The 24,822-nt window shown below is 40.1% G+C and overlaps 1 protein-coding gene across 1 annotated transcript; it reads left to right on the plus strand.

Moving 5' to 3' along the window:
• On the plus strand, positions 5,533-24,093 carry SPATA5L1 (spermatogenesis associated 5 like 1). The gene is made up of 8 exons (XM_018054152.1): positions 5,533-6,705; positions 8,718-8,903; positions 13,553-13,711; positions 18,701-18,910; positions 19,822-20,046; positions 21,316-21,450; positions 22,193-22,318; positions 23,754-24,093. The coding sequence occupies exons 1-8, from the start codon at positions 5,611-5,613 to the stop codon at positions 23,919-23,921; spliced, it is 2,304 nt and encodes a 767-aa protein (XP_017909641.1). The 5' UTR covers positions 5,533-5,610; the 3' UTR covers positions 23,922-24,093.

A 24,822-nucleotide genomic window follows, 5' to 3' on the forward strand; every position in this document is an offset into this window, starting at 1 on the left:
TTTCCCTTCCTGCCAGTTCTGCATTATAGATACACATAAATCTGCCAACTCTTTAATATGACAGCCCTTTACATCCTTAAGAGTGTTATCATGTCCTCATTAAGTCTTCTTTCCCTTTTTTGGATTTCCAAACCTTTTTGGAACCAGAATAAAGGACCCTCTGTGAGGTACAGCTATCACGATTGAATAAATTAATGGGCATTTGTTCACACCTTCAGAGGTAAAAACACTGGCTTAAAAAAATATGTATTGGAATATAGTCGACTTACAATGTTGTGTTAGGTTCAGGGGCACAGCAAAGTGAATGAGTTACATATGTACATATATCCATTTCTTTTCTTAGACTTTTCCCCCATATTACAGAATATTGAGCAGAGTTCCCTGTGCTATTCAGCAGGTTCTTGTTAGTTATCTATTTTGTATATAGCAGTATAGTAGTGTGCATATTATGTTAACCCCAATCTCCTAGGTTATCTTCTCTCATCCCTTTCGCCTTTGGTAACCATAAATTTGCTATGTCTGCAAGTCTATTTCTGTTTTGTAAATAAGTTCATTTTTATCCTTTTTAAAGATTCCACATGTAAGTGATATCATATGATATTTGCCCAAGTTCATCCATGTTGCTTCAAAATACAATGGCTTTTTATTTCAGAAAATACAAAGCTGTTCTTCAGGATAGAAAGCCCAGAGATGAATCCATGCACCAATGGACACCTAATTTATGACAAAGGTGGCACGAATATACAATGGGGAAAAGACAGCCTCTTCAATAAGTCGTGCTGGGAAAACTGGACAGCTACATGTAAAAAAATGAAATTAGAACATTCCCTAACACCATATACAAAAATAAATTCAGAATGGATTAAAAACCTACATGTAAGACCAGACACTATAAAATTCTTAGATAAAAACATAGGCAGAACACTCTTTGACATAAATTACAGCAAAATCTTTTTTGACCGACCTCCTAGAGTAATGAGAATGAAAGCAAAAATAAAACAAATAGGACATAATTAAACTTAAAAGCTTTTGCGCAGCAAAGGAAACCATAAATCTGACAAAGAAACAGCCCTCAGAATGGGATAAAATAATACCAAATGAAGCAACTGACAAAGAATTAATTTCTAAGACATACAAACAACTCATATAGCTCAATGTAAAAAAATCCAATCAAAAAATGGGCAAAGACCTGAATAGATACTTGTCAAAGGAGACACAGAGATGGTCAACAAATACATGAAAAGATGCTCAACATTACTAATTATTAGAGAAATGCAAGTCAAAACTATAATGAGGTATCACCTCACACTGATCAGAATGGCTATCATCAAAAAACCTACAAACAATAAATTCTGGAGAGGGTGTGGAGAAAAGGGAATCCTCATACTCTGTTGGTGGGACTGTAAATTGATATAGACATTATGGAGAATAGTATGGAAGTTCCTTAAAAAACTAAAAATATGTATAACCCAGCAATTCCATTACTGGGTGTATACCCAGAGAAAACCATAATTCAAAAAGACACATGCACCCCAATGTTCAATGCAGAACTGTTTACAATAGTCGACATAGAAGCAACCTAAATGTTCATCAATAGAGAAGTGGATAAAGAAGGTGTGGTACATATATACAATGGGATATTCCCTGGTCATAGAAAGAAATGAAATTGGGCCATTTGTAGAAATGTGGGTGGATTTAGAGACTGTCTCACAGAGTGAAGAAAGTCATAAAAAAGTGGATATCATTATTAACTCATATATGTCGAATCTAGAAACATGGTATCAGTTCAGTTCAGTTGCTCAGTTGTGTCTGATGCTTTGCAACCCCATGGACTGCAGCACACCAGGCCTCCCTGTCCATCACCAACTCCTGGAGTTTACTCAAACTCATGTCCATTGAGTCAGTGATGCCATCCAACCATCTCATCCTTTGTCGTCCCCTTCTCCTCCCACCTTCAATCTTTCCCAACATCAGGGTCTTTTCAAATGAGTCAGCTCTTCCAATCAGGTGGCCAAAGTATTGGAGTTTCAGCTTCAGCATCAGTCCTTCCAATGAATATTCAGGACTGATTTCCTTTAGGACTTACTGGTTTGATCTCCTTGCAGTCCAACACTATAGTTCAAAATTCTTCTCCAACACCATAGTTCAAAAGCATCAATTCTTCTGTGCTCAGCTTTCTTTAGTCCAATTCTCACATCCATACATGACTACTGGAAAAACTATAGCCTTGACTAGGTGGACATTTGTTGGCAAATTAACGTCTCTTCTTTTTAATATGCTGTCTCAGTTGGTCATAACTTTTCTCCCAAGGGTCTTCTACAACACCATAGTTCAAAAGCATCAATTCTTTGGTGCTCAGCTTTCTTTAGTCCAATTCTCACATCCATACATGACTACTAGAAAAACTATAGCCTTGACTAGATGGACCTTTGTTGGCAAAGTATTATCTCTGCTTTTTAATATGTTGTCTAGATTGGTCATAACTTTTCTCCCGAGGAGCAAGCGTCTTTTAATTTCATGGCTGCAGTCACCATCTGCAGTGATTTTGGAGCCCCCCCCCCCACCAAATAAAGTCTGCCACTGTTTCCACTGGAAGGAAAAAGCAAGGAACTCTCTTGCTTTTTCTAGGATCTGGCAGATTTTGGCAATTTGATCTCTGTTTCCTCTGCCTTTTCTAAATCAGCTTGAACATCTGGAAGTTCATGGTTCATGTACTATTAAAGCCTGGTTTGGAGAATTTTGAGCATTACTTTACTAGCATGTGAGATGAGTGCAATTGTGTAGTAGTTTGAGCATTCTTTGGCATTGCCTTTCTTTAGGATTGGAATAAAAACTGACCTTTTCCAGTCCTGTGGCCACTGCTGAGTTTTCCAAACTTGCTGGCATATTGAGTGCAGCACTTTCATAGCATCATCTTTTAGGATTTGAAATAGCTCAACTGGAATTCCATTACCTCCACTAGCTTTGTTCATAGTTGTACTTCCTAAGGCCCACTTGACTTTACATTCCAGGATGTCTGGCTCTGGGTGAGTGATCACACCATCATGATTATCTGGGTTGTAAAGATGTTTTTTGCACAGTTCTTCTGTGTATTCTTGCCACCTCTTCTTAATATCTTTTGCTTCTGTTAGGTCCATACCATTTCTGTCCTTTATTGAGCCCATCTTTGCATGAAATGTTCCCTTGGTATCTTTAATTTTCTTGAAGAGATCTCTAGTCTTTCCCATTCTTTTGTTTTCCTCTATTTTTTTTGCACTGATCACTGAGGAAGGCTTTCTTATCTCTCCTTGGTCTTCTTTGGAACTCTGCATTCAAATGGGTATCAGTTCAGTTCAGTCGCTCAGTCGTGTCCGACTCTTTGCGACCCCATGAATCACAGCACACCAGGCCTCCCTGTCCATCACCAACTCCCGGAGTTCACTCAGACTCACGGCCATCGTTTCTGTGATGACATCCAGCCATCTCATCCTCGGTTGTTCCCTTCTCCTCCTGCCCCCAATCCCTCCCAGCATCAGAATCTTTTCCAATAAGTCAACTCTTCGCATGAGGTGGCCAAAGTACTGGAGTTTCAGCTTTAGCATCATTCCTTCCAAAGAAATCCCAGGGCTGATCTCCTTCAGAATGGACTGGTTGGATTTCCTTGCAGTCCAAGAGACTCTCAAGAGTCTTCTCCAACACCACAGTTCAAAAGCATCAATTCTTCGGCACTCTGCCTTCTTCACAGTCCAACTCTCACATCCATACATGACCACTGGAAAAACCATAGCCTTGACTAGACGGACCTTAGTCGGCAAAGTAATGTCTCTGCTTTTTAATATACTATCTAGGTTGGTCATAACTTTTCTTCCAAGGAGTAAGTGTCTTTTAATTTCATGGCTGCAGTCACCATCTGCCGTGATTTTGGAGCCCAAAAAAATAAAGTCTGACACTGTTTCCACTGTTTCCCCATCTATTTCTGATGAAGCAATGAGACTGGATGCCATGATCTTCGTTTTCTGAATGTTGAGCTTTAAGCCAATTTTTTCACTCTCCTCTTTCACTTTCATCAAGAGGCTTTTTAGCTCCTCTTCACTTTCTGCTATAAGGGTGGTGTCATCTGCATATCTGGGGATATTGATATTTCTCCCAGCAATCTTGATTCCAGCTTGTGTTTCTTCCAGTCCAGCATTTCTCATGATGTACTCTGCATAGAAGTTAAATAAGCAGGGTGACAATATACAGCCTTGACGTACTCCTTTTCCTATTTGGAGCCAGTCTGTTGTTCCATGTTCAGTTCTAACTGTTGCTTCCTGACCTGCATACAGATTTCTCAAGAGGCAGGTCAGGTGGTCTGGTATTCCCATCTCTTTCAGAATTTTCCACAGTTTCTTGTGATCCACCCAGTCAAAGGCTTTGGCATAGTCAATAAAGCAGAAATAGATGTTTTTCTGGAACTCTCTTGCTTTTTCCATGATCCAGCGGATGTTGGCAATTTGATCTCTGGTTCTTCTGCCTTTTCTAAAACCAGCTTGAACGTCAGGGAGTTCATGGTTCATGTATTGCTGCAGCCTGGCTTGGAGAATTTTGAGCATTACTTTACTAGCATGTGAGATGAGTGCAACTGTGCGGTAGTTTGAGCATTCTTTGGCATTGCCTTCCTTTGGGATTGGAATGAAAACTGACCTTTTCCAGTCCTGTGGCCACTGCTGAGTTTTCCAAACTTGCTGGCATATTGAGTGCAGCACTTTCACAGCATCATCTTTCAGGATTTGAAACAGCTCAACTGGAATTCCATCACCTCCACTAGCTATATGGGTATATCTTTCCTTTTCTCCTTTGCTTTTTGCTTCTCTTCTTTCCACAGATATTTGTAAGGCCTCCTCAGACAAAGCAAGAGTAAAGACAGAGACATAGAGAACAGCTGTGTGGATACTAAGAGGGAAGGGTTGTGGCCGGAATTGGGAGATTGGGATTGACATATATACACTATTCATGTTATGTATAAAATAGATAACTAATGAGACCCTACTGTATAGGGAACTCTACTAAATGCTCTGTTGTGACCTAAGTGGGAAGGAAATCCAAAAAAGAGGATATACGATTCACTTCGCTGTACAGTAGAAACATTATAAAGCAACTATACGCCAATAAAAATTTTTAGAAATTACAAAGCTGTTCTTGAGAAGTCTGAATTTAGTCTTTATTCTTCAAAGAGAATAGAAAGCAATAGGATTAAGAGAAAGAAGAAAACAGGGTTTAATTGGTGATTTCCCCATCTCAGGATCTCTCAGTAGTTTCCTGGTTCCTTTTAGGTTGTTCCAACCTAGGAGCTGGAAATAGCAGAGATCAGTGAGTGACTATGGACTCTAGAAGTCAGTCATAGTGTCTGCAAAGCTATAAAAAGGGCCACGAGATTTTACCAAACCCAACACCGTGGCAAACTAGCCTGACGGTCCCATCATTGTTTAACTTAGTCTAACTTCCCATTGGTCCTTTCCACCTATCAGGGAACCCGCATCAGCGGCTTCCCTGGCGCATGCGCATCACCTGCTTCCGGCCACGGTGCGCCGGTCTTTCCGGCCCGGTGGAATTCCTGTCCTATTTTCCTGGGTTTTGAGTCTTTCGTGAGAAATGGCTCCGGACTCGGGTTCCTTTCCGGAAGGACCTCCCTTAAAGCTGCTACCCGTAGAAACTAGGGATCGGGGCACCCAGCGCTGTCGTCTGGGTCCTACCGCCCTCCGCGCCTTAGGCGCCCACCTGGGCTCGGCGGTGAAGATCTCGCTGCCTGACGGTGGCTCCTGCCTCTGCACCGCCTGGCCGCGGCGGGATGGAGCGGACGGCTTTGTGCAGCTGGACCCGCAGTGTACGAGCCCGGGGACGGCAGTGGGCGCGCTGGGGTCTGGGGGCATTATTAATCTGAACCGACTCCGCTTAGTGCCCTGCCCGCCCCTTCGGCGCCTCGCGGTGTGGCCGGAGTTGAGGGAGCAAGCGGGTGCGTCTGGTGCCCCGAGTCCAGCCGCTGTGCTGGAGGCGGTGCAGGAGCTGCTGAGGAACCGTCCAGTCTCTCAGGGCCACGTGGTGGCCGCTCCTCCAGGCACTCCGGGTCCAGTGGCCGCCCTGCACATCGTTAGCGGGGCGCCCAGCCCGAATCCGGCTGGGCTGGTCACCCCTCGCACCCACATCAGTCTGAGCGAGGTGCCTCCGTCGGAAGAGGAGCCGCAGCCCGAGGTACCCCTGGGGGGCCTTTCGGAGGCCGCCGACTCGCTGCGGGAGCTCCTCCGCCTGCCGCTCCGCTACCCCCGCGCCTTGGCCTCGCTGGGGCTAGAAGTGCCACGCGGGGTGCTCTTGGCCGGCCCCCCAGGAGTGGGCAAGACCCAGCTAGTGCGGGCAGTGGCGCGGGAGACGGGCGCGGAGCTGCTGGCGGTGAGCGCCCCCGCGCTCCAGGGCGCCCGGCCCGGGGAGACGGAGGAAAATGTGCGGCGGATCTTCCAGCGCGCCCGGGAGCTGGCCAGCCGCCGTCCCACCCTCCTCTTCCTGGACGAGGTGGACGCCCTGTGTCCCCGGCGGGGCGGCGCACACCAAGCCCCCGAGAGCCGCGTGGTGGCCCAGGTGTTGACGCTGCTGGACGGCATCGGTGAGGACCGCGAGGTGGTGGTTGTGGGATCCACCAACCGGCCGGATGCTCTAGACCCAGCGCTGCGCAGACCTGGGAGGTTTGACCGAGAGGTAAATAAAGGCTCAGCCAGTTAGCGCATTGCCCCTGAATCCGGCCTCATCTGGCCCTGGTTGGCTGCCCCGAGGCGTTTCCCACTTAGCTTTGGAAGCCAGGGAGACTGTAGTGGGGCTTTTATTTAGAGAACCTGTTCTCTGGTTAACAAATGATCTGCAAGCCAGGACCCTTTCCCTCCCAGAGTCAAATTGCTCTGAGAAGCCAGGGGGCCGTTTGGGATTGTTGCAGGCCCTGAGGATGAATACTGTTATCAGTAGTGTTAGTTTTTAAGGACTCCTACAAGCTGTGGTGTTGGAGAAGACTCTTGAGAGTCCCTTGGACTGCAAGGAGATCCAGCCACTCCATTCTGAAGATCAGCCCTGGGATTTCTTTGGAAGGAATGATGCTAAAGCTGAAACTCCAGTACTTTGGCCACCTCATGCGAAGAGTTGACTCATTGGAAAAGACTCTGATGCTGGGAGGGATTGGGGACAGGAGGAGAAGGGGACGAGGATGAGATGGCTGGATGGCATAACCGACTCAATGCCCTTGAGTCTGAGTGAACTCCGGGAGTTGGTGATGGACAGGGAGGCCTGGCGTGCTGTGATTCATGGGTTCACAAAGAGCTGGAGACGACTGAGCGACTGAACTGAACTGAACAAGCTATTAAACTCTTAGGATTTGGAATGAGAATCTAAAGTAGAAGGATAGCCTCAAGAAACAAATGTGTTGAAATAAGAAAGAAGGCAGGGAAGAACTAAATCAAAGCAGACGTTAACTCTTCTATCTAGATTTATGCATTCCTTGTCTGAATGCCAGCATCCTGTACCACAGTTGCTCTCTTAGTTGTCAGGAAGATTGAATATTCAAAATATTCAAATATTCAAGTATTATTTTATAAACTTCAGCCCTAAATTGATTCTTGATTTCTGTTAGATAGTTTGAATAGTGGTTGTGATGTTTGAACTTTGTGGTAGGGTTGTAAAGAGACAGCTGATAATTGCAGACTTTAGCATAATCTGTTTAGAACTTAAGTGGATTTCTTCTTCACGCCATCTAATACCTGTCTGCTGAATAAGCTCCATAAGGGTAGGGACATAGACTTTCTGGTTTACTGGCTCCTAGAAAGTGATAGGTTCTCAAAAATAACAAAATAAAAACTTCCTGACGTTGTTGCTGTTGTTCAGTCACTAAGTCATGTCTGATTCTTTGCAACTGCATGGACTGCAGCACACCAGGCTTCCCTGTCCTTCACTATCTTCTGGAGTTTGCTCAAACTCATATCAGTGATGCTAAGTAATCATCTCATCCTCTCTTACTCCCTTCTCCTTTTGCCTCCAGTCTTTCCCAGAAGCAGGTTCTTTTCTAATCAGTCGGCTCTTTTTATCAGGTGGCCAAATTATTGGAGCTTCAGCGTCAACATCAGTCCTTCCAGTGAATATTCAGGGTTGATTTCATTTAGAATTGACTGGTTTGATCTCCTTGCAGTCCAGGGGACTGACTCTCAAGGGTCTTCTTCAGCACCACAGTTCGAAAGCATCAATTCTTAGGCACCCAGCCTTCTTTATATGGCCCAACTCTCACATCTACATGACTACTGGAAAAACCATAGCTTTGATATATGGGACCTTTGTTGGCAAAGTGATATCTCTGCTTTCTCATTTGTTGTTTAGATTTTTGTCATAGCTTTCTTTCCAAAGAGCAAGCATCCTTTAATTTGGTGGCTGCATTCACTGTCCACAGTGATTTTGGAACCCAAGAAAATAAAATCTGTCACCATTTCCACTTTTCCCCTCTTCTACTTGCCATGAAGTGATGGGGCCAGATGCCATAATCTTAGTTTTTTGAATGTTGAGTTTCAAGCCAGCTGTTTCACTCTTGAAAATAAGGATTTTCTCATATTCAGAATCTAAGATATGTACTTAAGAGTACCTAGTAATAGTTCCAGATTTGTTCGCTAAATTATTATACATTTGTGAGGATAAAAAAATATTTTTAAGCTGTAAATGTTTTCTTGCTTTGCACATAGGTTGTCATTGGAACTCCCACTCTTAGACAAAGAAAGGCAATTCTACAAGTGATTACTTCAAAGATGCCTATCTCTGGTCAAGTTGATTTGAACCTCCTTGCAGAAATGACAGTTGGCTATGTTGGTGCAGACCTGACTGCACTCTGTAGGGAGGCTGCCATGCAGGCTCTCCTTCATAGTAAGAAGGTAAGAAGTATTGGTTTATGACATATGTTAACCCTTTTATTAATGTAACAAGTTAATTTGGGGACTTAAAAAAGTGGTAAGTACCTTTTCTTGAAACTTTTGACACCTTAGACATCTGTTTCTTATATGTATTTTTACATCTGAATTCCATATATAACTAGTGTATGACTGAAAGTGGGGACAGAGAGCTGACTTCTCTAGGTCAGCCGAGGGCATGTTCCCGTTCTCCCATACTAACTCTTTAGTGCTAAAGCCCAGTGCAATAAGGAAAAAGACACTGTGACCCCAGAAGAATCAAACGTGTCTTTAAAATTTTCGTTTTATTTTGAATCTACTTCAGACTTAGAGAAAAGTTGCAAAAATAGTACAAAGAATTTTTTCATTTTCTTCACCCAGATTCTTCAAACGTAACATTTTACCACCTTTGCTTTATCATACTCTCTTCATGTGTATGGATGTTTATGTATATATACTCATACTCTCAAATGCAGCCAGAATGCCCGCATAGCTTTGAAAAGTTGAGTTGTTTATTTCCTAAAATCAGACTAACCAGTAGTACAAACAATAATCAAGATGAAGAAATTAATACCAACTTTCACTTAATCTATATAGACCTTATCCAAATCTCACTATTTGTCGCATTAATTTCCTTTGTAGCAAAAATTTTTAAAGGAAAAAAGAAAAAAAATATTTTTTGATCCAGGATTACACATTGCATTTATTAGTTGTCATGGTTTCTTAATCTTTAATCTAGAAACTTCTTCAGTCTTTCATGACTTTAATTATTTTTAAGAGTACAGTTTAGTTGTTCTGTAGGATATTCCTCAGTGTAGGTTTTACTGCTATTTTCTCATGAGTTGATTCAAGTTTTGCATTTTTGGCAGAAATATTCCAGAAATGATACTGTGTTCTTCTCATTGTGTCTGTTAGGTAGAAATGATATATCTTTGTCCTGTTACTGATTTGATATCTTAGATACGGTGGTTATCTCTGAGATTTCTCCATTGTTATGATACTATTTTTCCCTTTGTTATCAGTACACATCTTGTAGGGAAAAGAACCTTTTCTTACTCTGGAGAAGATTAGGTGCCTGGAATTTTACTTAAATTCATCTTTGACATTTAAATCCTTAATTCATGAGTGCCTTTTGAAAAAATAGTTGGGATATTAACTTAAATGTAGTAGTTTTCAACACTATAGATTGGAACATCTGTTCACTTTGTAAGTAATAAGTCATCCTGAGTCCCTAAACTCCTCCAGAAAAAAATTAATTTCATTGTGCTAGGGGTTCTGTTATAACACTTAAAACTGTCCTTTGATCTTAACCCTAATTTTTTTTAAGGGGTTTTTTTTAAACCATAAAAGGATGATTTATCCTAGATTTTGAAAACATTTTTGGCTAATTAATTTATATCCTTCCTCATCTTCTTTTCCTTTATTTTTACTCTTACACTGAAGGTAGGGAAGGAATTACGTGAACTTTAAGTCCTCATCTTTGGGGCTTAGAACCAGAAGTGCTTAAAGATTTAATGACAAGTCCCGTGTGTGAAGATGTGAGAATATATGCCTCTTGAATGGAGGACGAGAGTACAGGATGCGGGAACAGAGGTTTACATTTAGAATTCCCTCTGCTTTGAAGTTCCAGGCTTGACCTAAAGCACCTTGGCTTAGGTGGACCAGCCAGCTGCAGTTGTCCTAGGGTGGAGCCCACTGCTACTTCAGGAGGGCCTGCCTAGGCATGGTTAGCACAGGTGATGGCTGAGTTCATAAACAACCAGGGGAAGTGGAAAAAAGAAAGGCAAAAAGGAAGAATGGACAGAGACATCTGGGCAGGTACTGGTTCCATCTATTTCTTTTTCCATCTCCAGGCAGCTGAGGGGCTGTTGCTGCCTCTATTACAGGGCAGATGAGGACACATTAGAGTTTGTTCAGCTTTTTGTCAAGTATGTGTATTAAAGCATTGGAAATACAGTTTAACACATAAACATATACACATGGAAGGGAAAGGATTTTATCTGCCTGAAAGGGTTATGAAAATCAAGTGAATAATATATACACACTAATGATTTGGAAGTGTAAATGGGATTTTCAAATGTTAGTTGGTGTTCACCTAAAGTATATTAGTATTCATTTACGCAATATCTGATACTGCTACCTAGTGGAAAAAAAAAAAGATGCTATTTAAACAAATTATTTAATAACATTCTTTGTGAGAAATTAAACAAGATAAAAATTGTCTGAAAGCTCATCTCCCAGAGATTATAATTATTAGCATTTTTAGGAACAGTTAAGAAGAGCTCTGTGTATACATATTCACTTATTTAATCTTACATAAATGGGATAAAATAGTTTGTTATTGAAAATGGGAATTTTGGGACAACTAAATATTCAGAATTTTATGTAAGGCTAAATACTTAAATATAATACAGATATTACAAATAGAAATATGAATTTTTAATAGCCAAAAAGTAGATAATTTATGACCATTTTAGAATGGCAAAACAATACTATTTTTAAAAAAGATGACAAGTTCAAAAGCAAAACAAACAATACTATAAACAAAGGCAAGGACATGAGACAGACTGGGAAAAATACTTTCAGCCCATGACAAAAGACCAATTTCCTTGGTATAGAAGGAAGTCTTACAAAGCAATAAGACCAATCTAAGAGAAAATGTATATAAAATATGAACTGATGAACTGGTAGTTGACAGTGAAAGGATTACAAATGACTAATAAACATGAAAAATCCTCAACTTTCTTTAAAGATTAGTCTTTTTTGATTCTTTCTCTTTTAAAAACTTATTTTGAAATAATTAAAGCTTCAGGGGAAAATTTTTTTAAATTAAACAAAACTTCAAGGAGAGGTGAAGGTAGAGGACTCCTGTTAATTCCTTTATCCAAACTGACAAGTTTTTAACATTTTGCCATATTAGCTTTATCCTCCTCTCTTTTCTCTCATCTCTCTGTCTCTATATATGTAGTTGATTTTTGAGCAACATGGGTTTGAACTGCGCCAGTTCACTTATGCATAGATAGTTTTCAATAGTAAATCCTACAAGTAGTGCACGGTCCAGGACTGGCTGAATCCACGGATGTGGGGAACAACAGATTTGTTGGGCTACCTCTACTTAAATAAGGATTAACCTCCATGTTGTTCAAGGGTCATCTGTATACATATACACATTGTTTTTTTTTTCTAAATCATTTGCAAATGGGTTGCATGCATCTTAACCTGTTATCCCTTAATATTTTAGTGTCCATTTCCTATGAACGAGTATGTATAATCTCATTATATTCAAGAAATTTAACACTGATCAAAATGTTGTCAGATCTACAGTCCCTATTTTGATTTTGCTGGCTGTTTCAAGTTTTGTAGCACCCTTTTCCTTCAGTGTAGAATTTAGTCCAGGACAATGTATTATGTTTAGTTTTTGGTTTTCTTTAATTTTGAACATTTCCACAGCACTTTCTTGGTGTGTGCGTGACATTTTGACACTGACATTTTTAAAGGTTTAAAGTCAGTGATTTTATAGAGCGTCTATCAGTTAGGATGTGTCTGTTTGCTCCTAGTTAGATTCAGGTTATGCATGCCCGTTGGGAGCACTGCATTAAATGTTAGTGTGTCCTTCTTAGGATGTCATTTGTGGAGCCTTAGTGTGCCCACCTGCTCCTCACTGGGGGTGCCCCTTGTGGGTGACTGGTGCGATCAACTAGTCAAGCATTGGTCCGGTTTGTCTGCTGTAGAGCTGTTATTTTTCCCTTTGCAACTAATAAGAAATCTGTGAGGAGACCCTCTGAGACAATGCAGACATCCTGTTCCCTGTCAGACTTTCTCTCCCCTAGATTGGCATCCACTGATGATTCTTGCCTCAAATAGCCATTACTGTAATGGTTGAAGAATTTATTTTCTAATTCCATTATTCTTTTTACCTCACTCTTGATTGAAGAAATTTAATTAACGCAATAGTAAACACCATGTCTTCTGTCACAATGGCAGAAATTTAAGGTTTGGTCATGTCCACTGTTAGAGAGATGTGGGGAAAATAGCTTCATATTATTGGTACAGCTTGGAGCACATTTTAATAGTAGCTATGAAAATTGTGAGTGTGCATACTCTTAAGCACAGTAATTCTATTTTGAGGGAAGTATTATATAAAATACTTGAACATGTGTACAAAGACATTCAGTTGCAGCTTTGTGTTGAGTACCAAAAGACTGGAAAACCTCTGTTCAACAGAAGGGTGTCATTAAAATACTCAGGCAATGTTATGCAGTTGTCAGAAAGAATGAGGTATTATTGTATTCGTGGACATGAAAAGATTCCTGAGAGATGAAAAAGTACAAATTAATGTGTACAGTATGGTCCCATTTGTGTGTCTCTTTGAAAGGATATACACATGTCATAAACATACTGGAAGAATACACAGGAGACTGTTGACATTCTCTGGGGATGAAGATTGGTGGGAGTTGAGGGGGAGACATTTAATTTTTTCATACCATGTGTTATAAATTTCTTTATAGTGACAACAAAATAGATGTATAAATTCAAATGAGGATCACAATAAAAAAGTAATCATGTTTGTGTGCCACAAAAAAGGCCCACCTGATTTTTGGTTTGATTTCACTTTTTGGGGTGGATTATTTCAGAACCAGGACAATCCGACAATTGATGAAACAGACTTCCTTGAAGCTTTTAAAAAGATCCAACCCTCGTCATTTCGAAGTGTCATTGGACTGACAGACATCAAACCTGTTGGCTGGGAGCAGATTGGTGGCCTTGAAGATGTAAAACTGAAATTAAAGCAGGTGAGACAGAGAATCTGCTTAAGCCAGTAGAATATGATGGTCTAAGTGTAATGCACTTGTGGTGTAAACAAGTGGCACTGAAACTTATGGCTGCCTTCACTAATGGGAACCTAACATCTTGCCTGGAAAATCCCATGGACGGAGGAACCTGGTGGGCTGCAGTCCATGGGGTCCCTAGGAGTCAGACACGACTGAGCGATTTCACTTTCATGCATGGAGAAGGAAATGGCAACCCACTACAGTATTCTTGCCTGGAGAATCCCAGGGATGGGGGAGCCTGGTGGGCTGCCATCTATGGGGTTGCACAGAGTTGGACATGACTGAAGCGACTTAGCAGCAACAGCAGCAGCAGCAACATCTGGATCTAATGATTGCTTTTCCGTCCTTGTTTAACTGGACTCTACAGACATCAAATGCCATTTTTCATACTTTCTTTCTTCATCTTTTTGTTTAGTTTTTGCTCTAAAGAGTTTCTAATTTAGATGAAGGGTCAGTAAACTCTTTCTGTGGAGGACCAGAGAGTAAATAATTTAGGTTTTATGGTCTCTGTTGCAGTCATTCAACTCTGCTATCACAGCACAAAAGCAGTCATATGTAATGAGTATTTGTGTTCTGATGAGATTTTATTCATAGACACTGAAGTCATAATTTTCACACCACAGAATATTCTTTTTTTTTTTTTTACATTTAAACATGTAAAACTGATTCTTAGTTCATAGACTGTACAAATTCTTCATTCATAGGCCTGAATTTACCCCAAAACTGGTAAAAACACAAAATTAACAGTCACTTTGGCCTGAGTAGTTACTTGATACTGATTCTCACAGTGGCTGTTAAGGGTCACAGCTCACCGGATTTTCTTACCTGCATTGCAGTTCCAGAAATTAATTTTTCTAATTCCCTTTTGGGTGATCCTGCCATAAGAAAGTAGGTTTCTCAAATCAAGCACACACAAGACTAATTTATAAGTATCCATTATAATTTATTTATCTTAACTAGGAGCTGTATGTACAGTGAACCCTGATATCCTTGTATCCATGGATAGGCACATTTTGTTGTTGCTAAGTCACTAAGTCGTGTCTGACTCTTTGTGACCCCACGGATTAAAGCATACCAGGCTCCTGTGTCCTCCACCATCCCCCAGAGTTTGCTCAAATTCATGTCCATTGAGTCTTTGTTCCTCTCTAACCACCTCATCCTCTGTTTCCCCCTTCTCCTCTTGCCCACCCTCTTTCCCAGCATCAGGGTCTTCTAGTGAGTCAGCTGTTTGCATCAAGTCGCCAAAGTCTTGGAGCTTCGGCTTCAGCAACAGCCCTTCCAGTGAATATTCAGGGTTGATTTCCTTTAGGATTGACTGGTTTGATCGTCTTGCAGTCCAAGGGACTCTGAAGAGTCTTCTCCAGCACCACAATTTGAAAGCACCCATTTTTTGGCACTCAGCTTTCTTTATGGTCCAACTCTCACATCTGTACACAACTTTTGGGAAAAACCACAGCCATTGTCCACAGTGATTTTGGAAGCCCAAGAAAATAAAATCTGTCACTGTTTCCACTTTTTCCCTTCCCATTTGCCATGAAGTGATGGGGCCAGATGCCATGATCTTAGTTTTTTTGAATGTTGAGTTCTAAACCAGCTTTTTCACTCTCCTCTTTCACTCTCATCAAGAGGCTCTTTAGTTCCTCTTCACTTTCTGCCTTTAGAGTGGTATCATCTGCATATCTGAGGTTGTTGATATTTCTCCCAGTAATCTTCGTGCATATTTATATGTGTGTATGTATATATATAGGAGAAGGCAGTGGCAACCCACTCCAGTACTCTTGCCTGGAAAATCCCATGGATGGAGGAGCCTGGTGGACTGTAGTCCATGGGGTCGCTAAGAGTCAGACACAACTGAGCGACTTCACTTTCACTTTTCACTTTCATGCATTGGAGAAGGAAATGGCAACCCACTCCAGTGTTCTTGCCTGGAGAATCTCAGGGACGAGGGAGCCTGGTGGGCTGCCGTCTATGGGGTCGCACAGAGTTGGACACGACTGAAGCGACTTTGCAGCAGCAGCATGTATATATGTATTTTGTGTATGTATATATATGTATATATGTATGTATTTGACTATGTTGGGTCTTAGTTGCATCATACAGGACCTTCCATCTTCATCGTAGCATGTGGGATCTAGTTCCCTGGCCATGGATTGAACCCAGGGCCCCTGCCTCGGGAGTGTGGAGTCTTAACCACTGAACGTCAGGGGTATCCCTCTCCTGGTAGTCTTGATTCCATCTTGGGTTTCATCCAGCCTGGCATTTCACATGATGCATAGAAAGTTAAATACTCTGCATAGAAGTTAAGTACTCTGCATAGAAGTTAAATAAGCACAGTGACAATATATAGTCTTATATACCCTTCCCAATTTTGAACCAGTCAGTTTTTCCATGTCCAGTTATAACTGTTGCTTCTTGACCTGCATACAGATTTCTCAGGAGGCAGGTTAGGTGGTCTGATATTCCCATCTCTTTCAGAATTTTCCACAGTTTGTTGTGATCCACACAATCAAAGGCTTTAGCATAGTCAATGAAACAGAAGTAAATGTTCTTCTGGAATTCCTTTGCTTTCTCCATGATCCAACAACTGTTAGCAATTTGATCTCTGATTTCTTCTGCCTCTTTGAAATCAAGTTTGTACATCTAGTTTTCAATTCACTTCAGCCAGCTGAAGTCTAGGATTTTGAGCATAACCTTGTAAGTATGTGAAATGATGCAATTGTATGATAATTTGAATGTTCTTTGGCATTGCCCTTCTTTGGAATTGTAATGAAAATTGACCTTTTCCAGTCTTGTGGCCATTGCTGAGTCTTTAAAATTTGCTGACATATTGAGTGCAGCATTTTAACAGCATCATCCTTTAGGGCTTGAAATAGCTCAGTTGGAATTCTGTCACTACCACTAACTTTGTTCGTGGTAATGCTTCATAAGACCCACTTGACTTCATACTCCAGGAAGTCCAGCTCTAGATGAATGACCACACCATCCTGGTTATCTGGTTCATTAAGACTTTTTTGTACAGTTCTTCTGTGTATTTTGGCCACCTCTTCTTCATCTCTTCTGCTTCTGTTAGGTCCTTAACCATTTCTATCCTTTATCTTGCACATCCTTACATGAAATGTTCCCTTGATATCTCCTGTTTTCTTAAAGCACATTTAAATATGCTCTAATTTTTTAATATGCTCTCATTTAATCTTCACAAAATAGCCATACTTTCCTATGAGACACACTGTCTTCCTTTAGCTCTGAGATGTTAGGCTTTCCTACCTTTTTGAGCATTCCTCTCCCTTATTTTAAATGTTAATTCTCCAAGCTCCCAAGAGTCCTCTTTTTGCATTTTCTAAGTGAGTCCTTCATCTCTCATCTCCTGAAGCGTGTCCCAGGCTTTAGCTGTCTCCTGAAAGCAGCTAACTCAGAAATCTTTATAACCCGTGCAGATAGTTCTTTTGACCATCAAAACTACTTAACTCCCTGCATACTAAATAACTTCTAGGGATCTCGGATTCAGCATGGCGTGTCCAGAGTTCACCTTACCAATTCCATCTCTATAGCTGGATGCCCTCTCCCAGTAAAGACAGCCAGTTGCCCCATCCCCTAAGTCAGAGACCTGTCTTCTAAATGCATGTCATGTTGCATGTCACATACCTTCCCCTCTGGACTTCCCCCCTGCATAAAGTACACTTACATTGTATGTTTCAGGTCCATCCCTCCCACACGATCTCTGCTGCCTGTGACACATCCAGCCTTATTATTTTTGTAGTCTGAGTCATTGCACTTATTGACCACTGCTAAGTGGTTTCCGTCCCTCTGGTTTCATTTCCTTCTAGTTCATTCTCCATACTGCTTCCTCATTGTTGACTGAAACTGTCAAGGCCCAGTGTGATCTGACTCCTACTTCCACTTCAGCTCCATCACTCCTTGCCTCCCACGTCCTCCACCCTGTTCTGCTTACCACTGGGAGATGAACTGGATGGTTGATGTGTCTCTGTATATATTTGTTCCTTGTCCACGGAATGCCCTACTCTGGCCTGGTTGTTAGTTTTTAAGCCTGTCTCCCCAGTTACAATAGGAATTTCTAGTACGGGATCTTGTCTGTCTTTTTTTTGTAGAGGCAACGTATCGGTAGTTAAGAACTCCCGCTCTTGACCTACACTGTCTGGGATTAGTCTTAGTTCTGCTGCCTCATTCACGTTAAGGTAATAAGGCCTGGGCAAGTTACTTTACTTTTTAAGCCTGAGTTTCTGCATCTCTGAAATTATGATAATAACAAAATCATCTACCTCAGAGGTATTGAAGATTTATTTATAATTCAGCTAACATTTAATGAGTACCTACTTTGTGAAGGTGTCATTCTAGGTGACGGGGATTTAGAGGTGAACTTTGCCTACATTCTGGCAAGAGCAGAATGACAGACTCAGCATGGGAATACAGTAATTTCAGATAGCAAATGAGTTAGTGCTCCAAAAATAAAAAATGGATAGTAGCATAGAGTGCCTAGGAGGAAGAAGGTCTGTTTTAACTACAGTGGTTAAGGAAGACCTCTCCAAGGAAATGACTGTTGAGTGGAGACCTGTGTGGTGCAGAATAGCATATAAAGATCACAAGGGGGTGTTCAAGCAGAGAGACTAGCAAGTAAAGGCCCTGAGATGGGAACAAACTGTGGGGTGTTTGGGTGATGGGTTATGTTAGGCCTTGTAAGCAGTCATAAGTTAGGAGTTTGGATTTGAATATTGTAATTCTGACAAGAAGTCATTAAAAGATTTTAAGCAGGAAGTGATGTGACCTCACTTATGTCATAAGCTCACTGGCTGCTGTGTGGAGATTAGACCCCATATCCAGCTCATAGCAGGTAGCTGAAGATTGTTGAATGAATTTATTGAAAAATGTTTTTTTTCACATTATACTCAAACAATTGTCTCCTTTTGTGTCCTGTCTCTTTTTGTGTTCTTTTAGAGCATTGAATGGCCTCTGAAATTCCCTCGGGAATTTGTTAGGATGGGCCTGACACAACCAAAGGGAGTTCTCCTATATGGGCCCCCTGGGTGTGCCAAAACCACGCTGGTGAGGGCCCTGGCTACGAGCTGTCATTGCTCTTTCGTTTCCGTGAGCGGAGCTGATCTCTTCTCGCCTTTTGTTGGAGATTCAGAGAAAATCTTATCTCAGGTTGGTTTGTTTATTTTCCCTCATGTAGTTAAGTTTACTTTTGAATTTTTGTTTCATGCCTTAAGGATAAACCTTATTTTTTTAAATGTAACTGGCTATTTTTCCTGTTAAGAACATTATACCTATTTGTGTATAGAAAACTTAGAAAATATAGAAAAGTATAAATAGGAAATCCTCCACAATCTTTCTACTTACTGCTAACATTTGGGTGAATTTTCTTTGTCGTTTTGTTTCCTTGGTCAGGGGAATGAGTGGATATTATATATATAATACTATAATGAGTGGATATACATATATAAAATGAGTGGATATTATATCTGCTCATTATAGATATATATATATACCTATCCACTTCTTATATTTAGGTACTATCCACTCATTTTATATATGTATATATATATCTGGGCTTCCTTCATAGCTCAGTCGGTAAAGAATCTGCCTGCAATGCAGGAGACCTGGGTTCAATTCCTGGGTCGGGAAGATCCCCTGGAGAAGGAAATGGCAACCCACTCCAGTATTCTTGCTTGGAGAATCCCATGGACAAAGGAACCTGGCAGGCTACAGTCCATGGGGTCACAAGAGTCGGACACGACTGAGTGACTAAACCACCAAACCACCATATATATATCCATTCACATATGTATACATATACATACATATATATCTTTATTGTGATTTAGCTTAGTGTTAGCACTTTTAAAACTCAGTAATATTAAATGTTTTCTGAAAATAAGATTTTTAACCCCTGTATAATACTGTTCTTTATTTTATTTGTTCATTCCCCAGTTCTTAGACATTTAGAATCTTTCTTTTTATATTTTAAAAATTATAAATAGTAGTGCAGAAAGCATTCATTCATATGAATAAGGCATGATGTATAGCCTTTTAATATTTCCACTTTTGAACAAAAGGTATTTCGACAAGCAAGAGCAAATACACCAGCAATTGTGTTTTTGGATGAAATTGATTCAATCTTGGGCTCTCGATCAATCAGCAGAACAGAATGTAATGTTCAAGATCGTGTTCTTTCTGTTCTCCTAAATGAATTAGATGGTGTTGGATTGAAGACTATAGAGAGAAGAGGAAGTAAATCAGATCAACATGGTAAATGCAAGCAGCTGGAAAAAAATGAAGAGGTATTTATTAGCCAGGATACACCAAAAATCCAGGCCAACAATAATTAGACTGCATCTATACTATCTTTTCCTATGCTGGATTCATCTCATAGAATTATATAATTTCAGTTTGACTATTAGGATTTTTACAGAACTGGTAAAATTGTGATTTAGCTGGGAAGATGAGGCAAATTTTATAATAAAGTATCTTAGATATGTATGAATGTGAATTTTCCCCTAAGATTAGAAATGTAACTGCGTATTGCTAGTGGAGAAGGGAGTTTCGTATTTCTGTATCCTGATAAACGAGTGTTTTATGGGAAATGAAAGAAAACAGACTATTATTTCCAATAATCAGTAATGAAAAACTTCCAGTTTTGTTGAGGTTTCCTTGGTTCTAATGCAGTTAAAGTGACCTTTGGAAATCCTGTTCCTTCTAAAGCTTTTATTCATTTTTTCTTGTTTCCATTTCTTAAATTGTTCCATAGAAAGAGAATCTTATAGCTCCTTAGGAGCATATGCCACTAGAATTTGAAGGCACCCATGAGGTGTTCTAATCATTTCTCATAAAGCAGGAATTCCTTCTATAGCCTCTGACAGGTATTTACCCAGTCTCTGCTAAAATACTTGAAGATACAGGGAACTCATTGCTTTGAGAGATCACATTACTGGGAAACTGCTCTGAAAATTAAGTTCAACAATTCTGAACGCTTAGCATGTGTAAGGCCTTGCTGTAGCAGCTCTTAGATATTTTTTAAAAAATCTTCATCTTGGATTTATATACATGCAACTTATATTAGTTGTCATATTTTTTGCCTCTGTGAAGAAAAAACAAAAAAAGAGGTAAAGTAAATCTCCCTCTTCAAGAACATGAGAGCCAAGACTTTTCATAGGTATACTATGTGCTAGTCAGATGCTTCTGTCTTTTCAAGGCATGCATTTAAGTTGTAATCATTCGCTGGGGCTCAGATGCATTCAGGTCAGCAGATGAATGTTCTTTGCTGTGGTGTAGGGCTCTTTTCATCAGTTCTCACATGGAAGATGCCCCACTCGGGTTGATCACTCCCTTCACTGTGTGCGTGTTGTGTAGCTCTTTGATTAATAATTTGTTTCTAGGGTGCCTTGATATTGAGAAGGTGGTCTGGATAGGAAATGTAAGCATTCTAGTCTGAAGAAAACAGCATTCTCCTATTTTAAAACAAACAGACCTGCTGATTTGTAATTAAAAAAAAATACATTTAGTAATTAACAACTTATTGATGTTACTTTGTGTTGTATATTTTCCCTCAGCTAGAGTTTCAAGAAGTTTTCAATAGCAACATCATGGTTGTTGCAGCAACAAATAGACCTGATGTGTTAGATGATGCCTTGTTACGGCCTGGAAGACTAGATAAGATTATTTATATTCCACCTCCAGATGAAAAGGTAATCACTGTGCACATTTACTCTGTGTGAGCATTCCTAATAAACATCAGTGTCTGAGTTCTAAGAAGATGGCAGAGTTGAGTTCCTGACAGGATGTAAGTGTACATGGTATGTGTCCTATGTTGGATTCTGTGTTTTTCCTTACCTAATGGCCCATCATAAATTATCATTTTCATCTGCTTTTGCTGGGTACTCTGGCCCTGTTTTCAGAGAAACATAAACCTAAAAAATGGTAGTAATTTCAGCTTTGTGGAAGACTCAAAATACTGAGTTTATGGAGTATCCTCAAAATTATTTTGCAGCTAGAATGGAAGAATCCTAAAGCATTAAAGAGTTTTGGAGATTATCTGGGTGAGCATCCTTATTTTACAGTGGAGAAATCTGAGTTTACAGAGATTATATAATGTATCCACAGCCAAAGAATCAATAAACCCTTTGTCCTTCACATCCAGAGCCACTGGCAGTGAGTGGTGAAAGACACAGAAAATGCATTTTTTATTTATCAGATTTTGAAGGATGAAAAAAATTTTTTTACTCTATTTTACTTTTTAAAAATTATAAAAATATTAAAATTTATCTTGATGTCACATTTACTTTCTTACCTCTTGAGAAAAAGTGATTCTTATTTTTTAATTCTTAAATATATATACTTTCTCTGTAATATAGAAAATTCTGTATGTCTTAATATAACATTATGTCAAACATTAAGCTTCTAAACATATTATGTTTTATTTTGTTCCAGGGAAGGCTTTCTATTCTGAAAGTCTGTACAAAAAACATGCCAATGGGGCCTGATGTTTCCTTAGAAAAGGTAGCAGCAGAAACTTGTTTTTTCTCTGGAGCTGATCTTGGAAACCTCTGCAAAGAAGTAAGTTAATGAATTAGTGAAGAAAATTTACATATTTCTGCATTTATTCAGATCTTCATTCACTTGGCAGTCTGTACTGAAAGGGAGGCACCATGGGAGGTGAAACAAGCCGCCCTGGTTCCTCACCTTCTCTTCAGGGCTTACAGGTTGATGGGGCAGGGGGTAGTGCCGAGAGGTGATACTGAATTTAAAAATGTAGTGAGTTGGGGAAGTTTAGGGTGCTAGGAAGAATACCAATCCAGTTGAAAATGAGAGAAGGCTTTCTGAGAGAAGGTGTGTGTACCTTGCAAGTGGAAGGATGATTAGGGAGTTGGGAATGTTTGAGCCACAGGGAATAAAACGTGCAGACAATCGGCAGTGAGGGGATGACATTATTGAAGAGGTGGCCAGTTGCCGGCTCACACAGATCCCTGTAAGGCACTCTAAGGCATTTAAACTTTATCTTGAAGGCAGAAAAAAGGTCAGCCATTGTAGGTTTTTCCTTTGTAAAAACTTGTGAAAATATAACATCAGAAAAAAGCACAGATCAAAAGGATACAACCCACTGAATTAATATAAAGTGAACATACTTGTATAACTACCACTTGGGTCAAGAAAGAATGTCATCAGCATGCTAGAAGCTTTCCGTGGGCCTTCCTACTCTATCACAAAAGAACCACTCTCCTGATTTCTAGCACTGGGGAAATGACTTTTGCTGCTTTTGCACTTTATATTAATGGAACCATATGGTATGCTTTTCTGTCTGCTTCTTTAACTCAAGATTATGTCTGTGAAGTTCTTCCGTGGTTTTATGTGTTAACAGTGCAAGTGTTAATTGTTCAGTCATGTCTGACTCTTTATGATCCCATGGACTGTAGCCCGCCAGGCTCCTCTGTCGATGGAATTCTCTAAGCAAGAATATTGGAGTGGGTTATTCTTTTCTCCAGGGGATTTTCCTGACCCAGGGAGTGAAGCCCAGTCTCCTGCACTGCAGGCAGATTTTTTTATCATTTGAGCCACCAGGGAAGCCTGTGCATAACAGTGGTTTGTTCATTTTCTGTTTCTTTATGATCAGTGCTGTGTCCTGTTTAAAAACTCCTACTCTGAGATCAGGAATACAGTCGCTCATCTTTTTTTTTTTTTTATATTGGAGTATAGTTGATCTCATCTATACTCCAATATAGTTGTTCTGCACTCGGCCCTACCCCACCCTGCTCCCCCCTCCACCCCCCCACCCCCGCATTTAAGGCTAGAATGTAATGTAGAAGAAAAGATGGTCCACTGAGAAGACTTAATCACTTTAACTTTTTAGCTTAATGTTTTTATTGCCACGAATATTGAAATTCTGTGAAGTGAGACTGAGATTTTGATGTTCAGATTTTAAAGTATTACCATATATCATAAAACAACAGTGAAGCATATTTATTATTTCCTATTGTTTGTTTGTCTTTTATAGGCCGCCTTGCTGGCTCTGCAAGAAAATGGACTGGAAGCAACCACAGTGAAACAAGAGCACTTTCTAGAATCACTTAAGACTGTAAAACCATCCTTAAGTCATAAGGATTTGACTTTATATAAAAACTTATTTCAGAAAAAAGAATTTTCTATTTTAGAAGATATTTAAAAATTATTTTACATACCTGCTCAAGGCTTAATTGAAATGTGAATATGCACTATAATTTGCAACTTACTTTGTGTGTATTATTTCCTATAAATAAAAAAACTTGTGCCTGATAGGCTAAAATTTCATACAGAAAAGTTAAAAGAATAAGACACTCATATACTTTTAATTCAGATTCACCAATTTTTTAAAAAAATTTATTTATTTGGTTGTGCCAGGTCTTAGTTGTGGCATGTGGAATCTAGTTCTCTGACCAGGAATTGAACCTGGGGAGCTCGGATTCTTAACCACTGGGCCATTGGAAGTTCCTCTAGATTCACCAGTTTTTAACATTTTGCCACATTTGTCTCCTCTCTCTCCCTCTTTCTCCTCCCCTCCACAGTATTTTTTATGAACTATTTAGAAGTAGATTTTACACATCAAACATCTTTATCCCTTTAATACTTCACTGTACATCCTGTATAAATGAGGTTATTTTCTTACATGACCACAGTGCAGTTATCAGATTCAAGAAATTTAACATTGATAACAACATTATTAATCTACTGACGATGAATTTCATCCGTTGTTCCAATAGTGAGTGTTTTTCCCTTAGAAGATCTAGTCTAGGATCATACATTCCACTTAGTTGTCGTGTCTCTTCAGCCTCTCTGCCTCTTGATCTGAGCCAGCTCCTCAGCCTGAGCACCCTTGACCCTTCTGGAGAGTGCAGGCTGCCTTGTGAACCGTCAGTGCTGCCGTGTGTCCGTCTTCCGTGCGTCACGGTGGATTCGTGTTGTGCAGCCATATACGTGCTATCGTGTCCTCAGACCACAGCTGGAGGCACATGACAGCTGCACATTACTGGTGACATTAATTTTGATCACTTGTTTCTGATATTGTCCCCATCTCCACAGTACAGCTG

Source organism: Capra hircus, chromosome 10 (genome assembly GCF_001704415.2).
Source record: "Capra hircus breed San Clemente chromosome 10, ASM170441v1, whole genome shotgun sequence".
NCBI classification, from domain to species: domain Eukaryota; kingdom Metazoa; phylum Chordata; class Mammalia; order Artiodactyla; family Bovidae; genus Capra; species Capra hircus.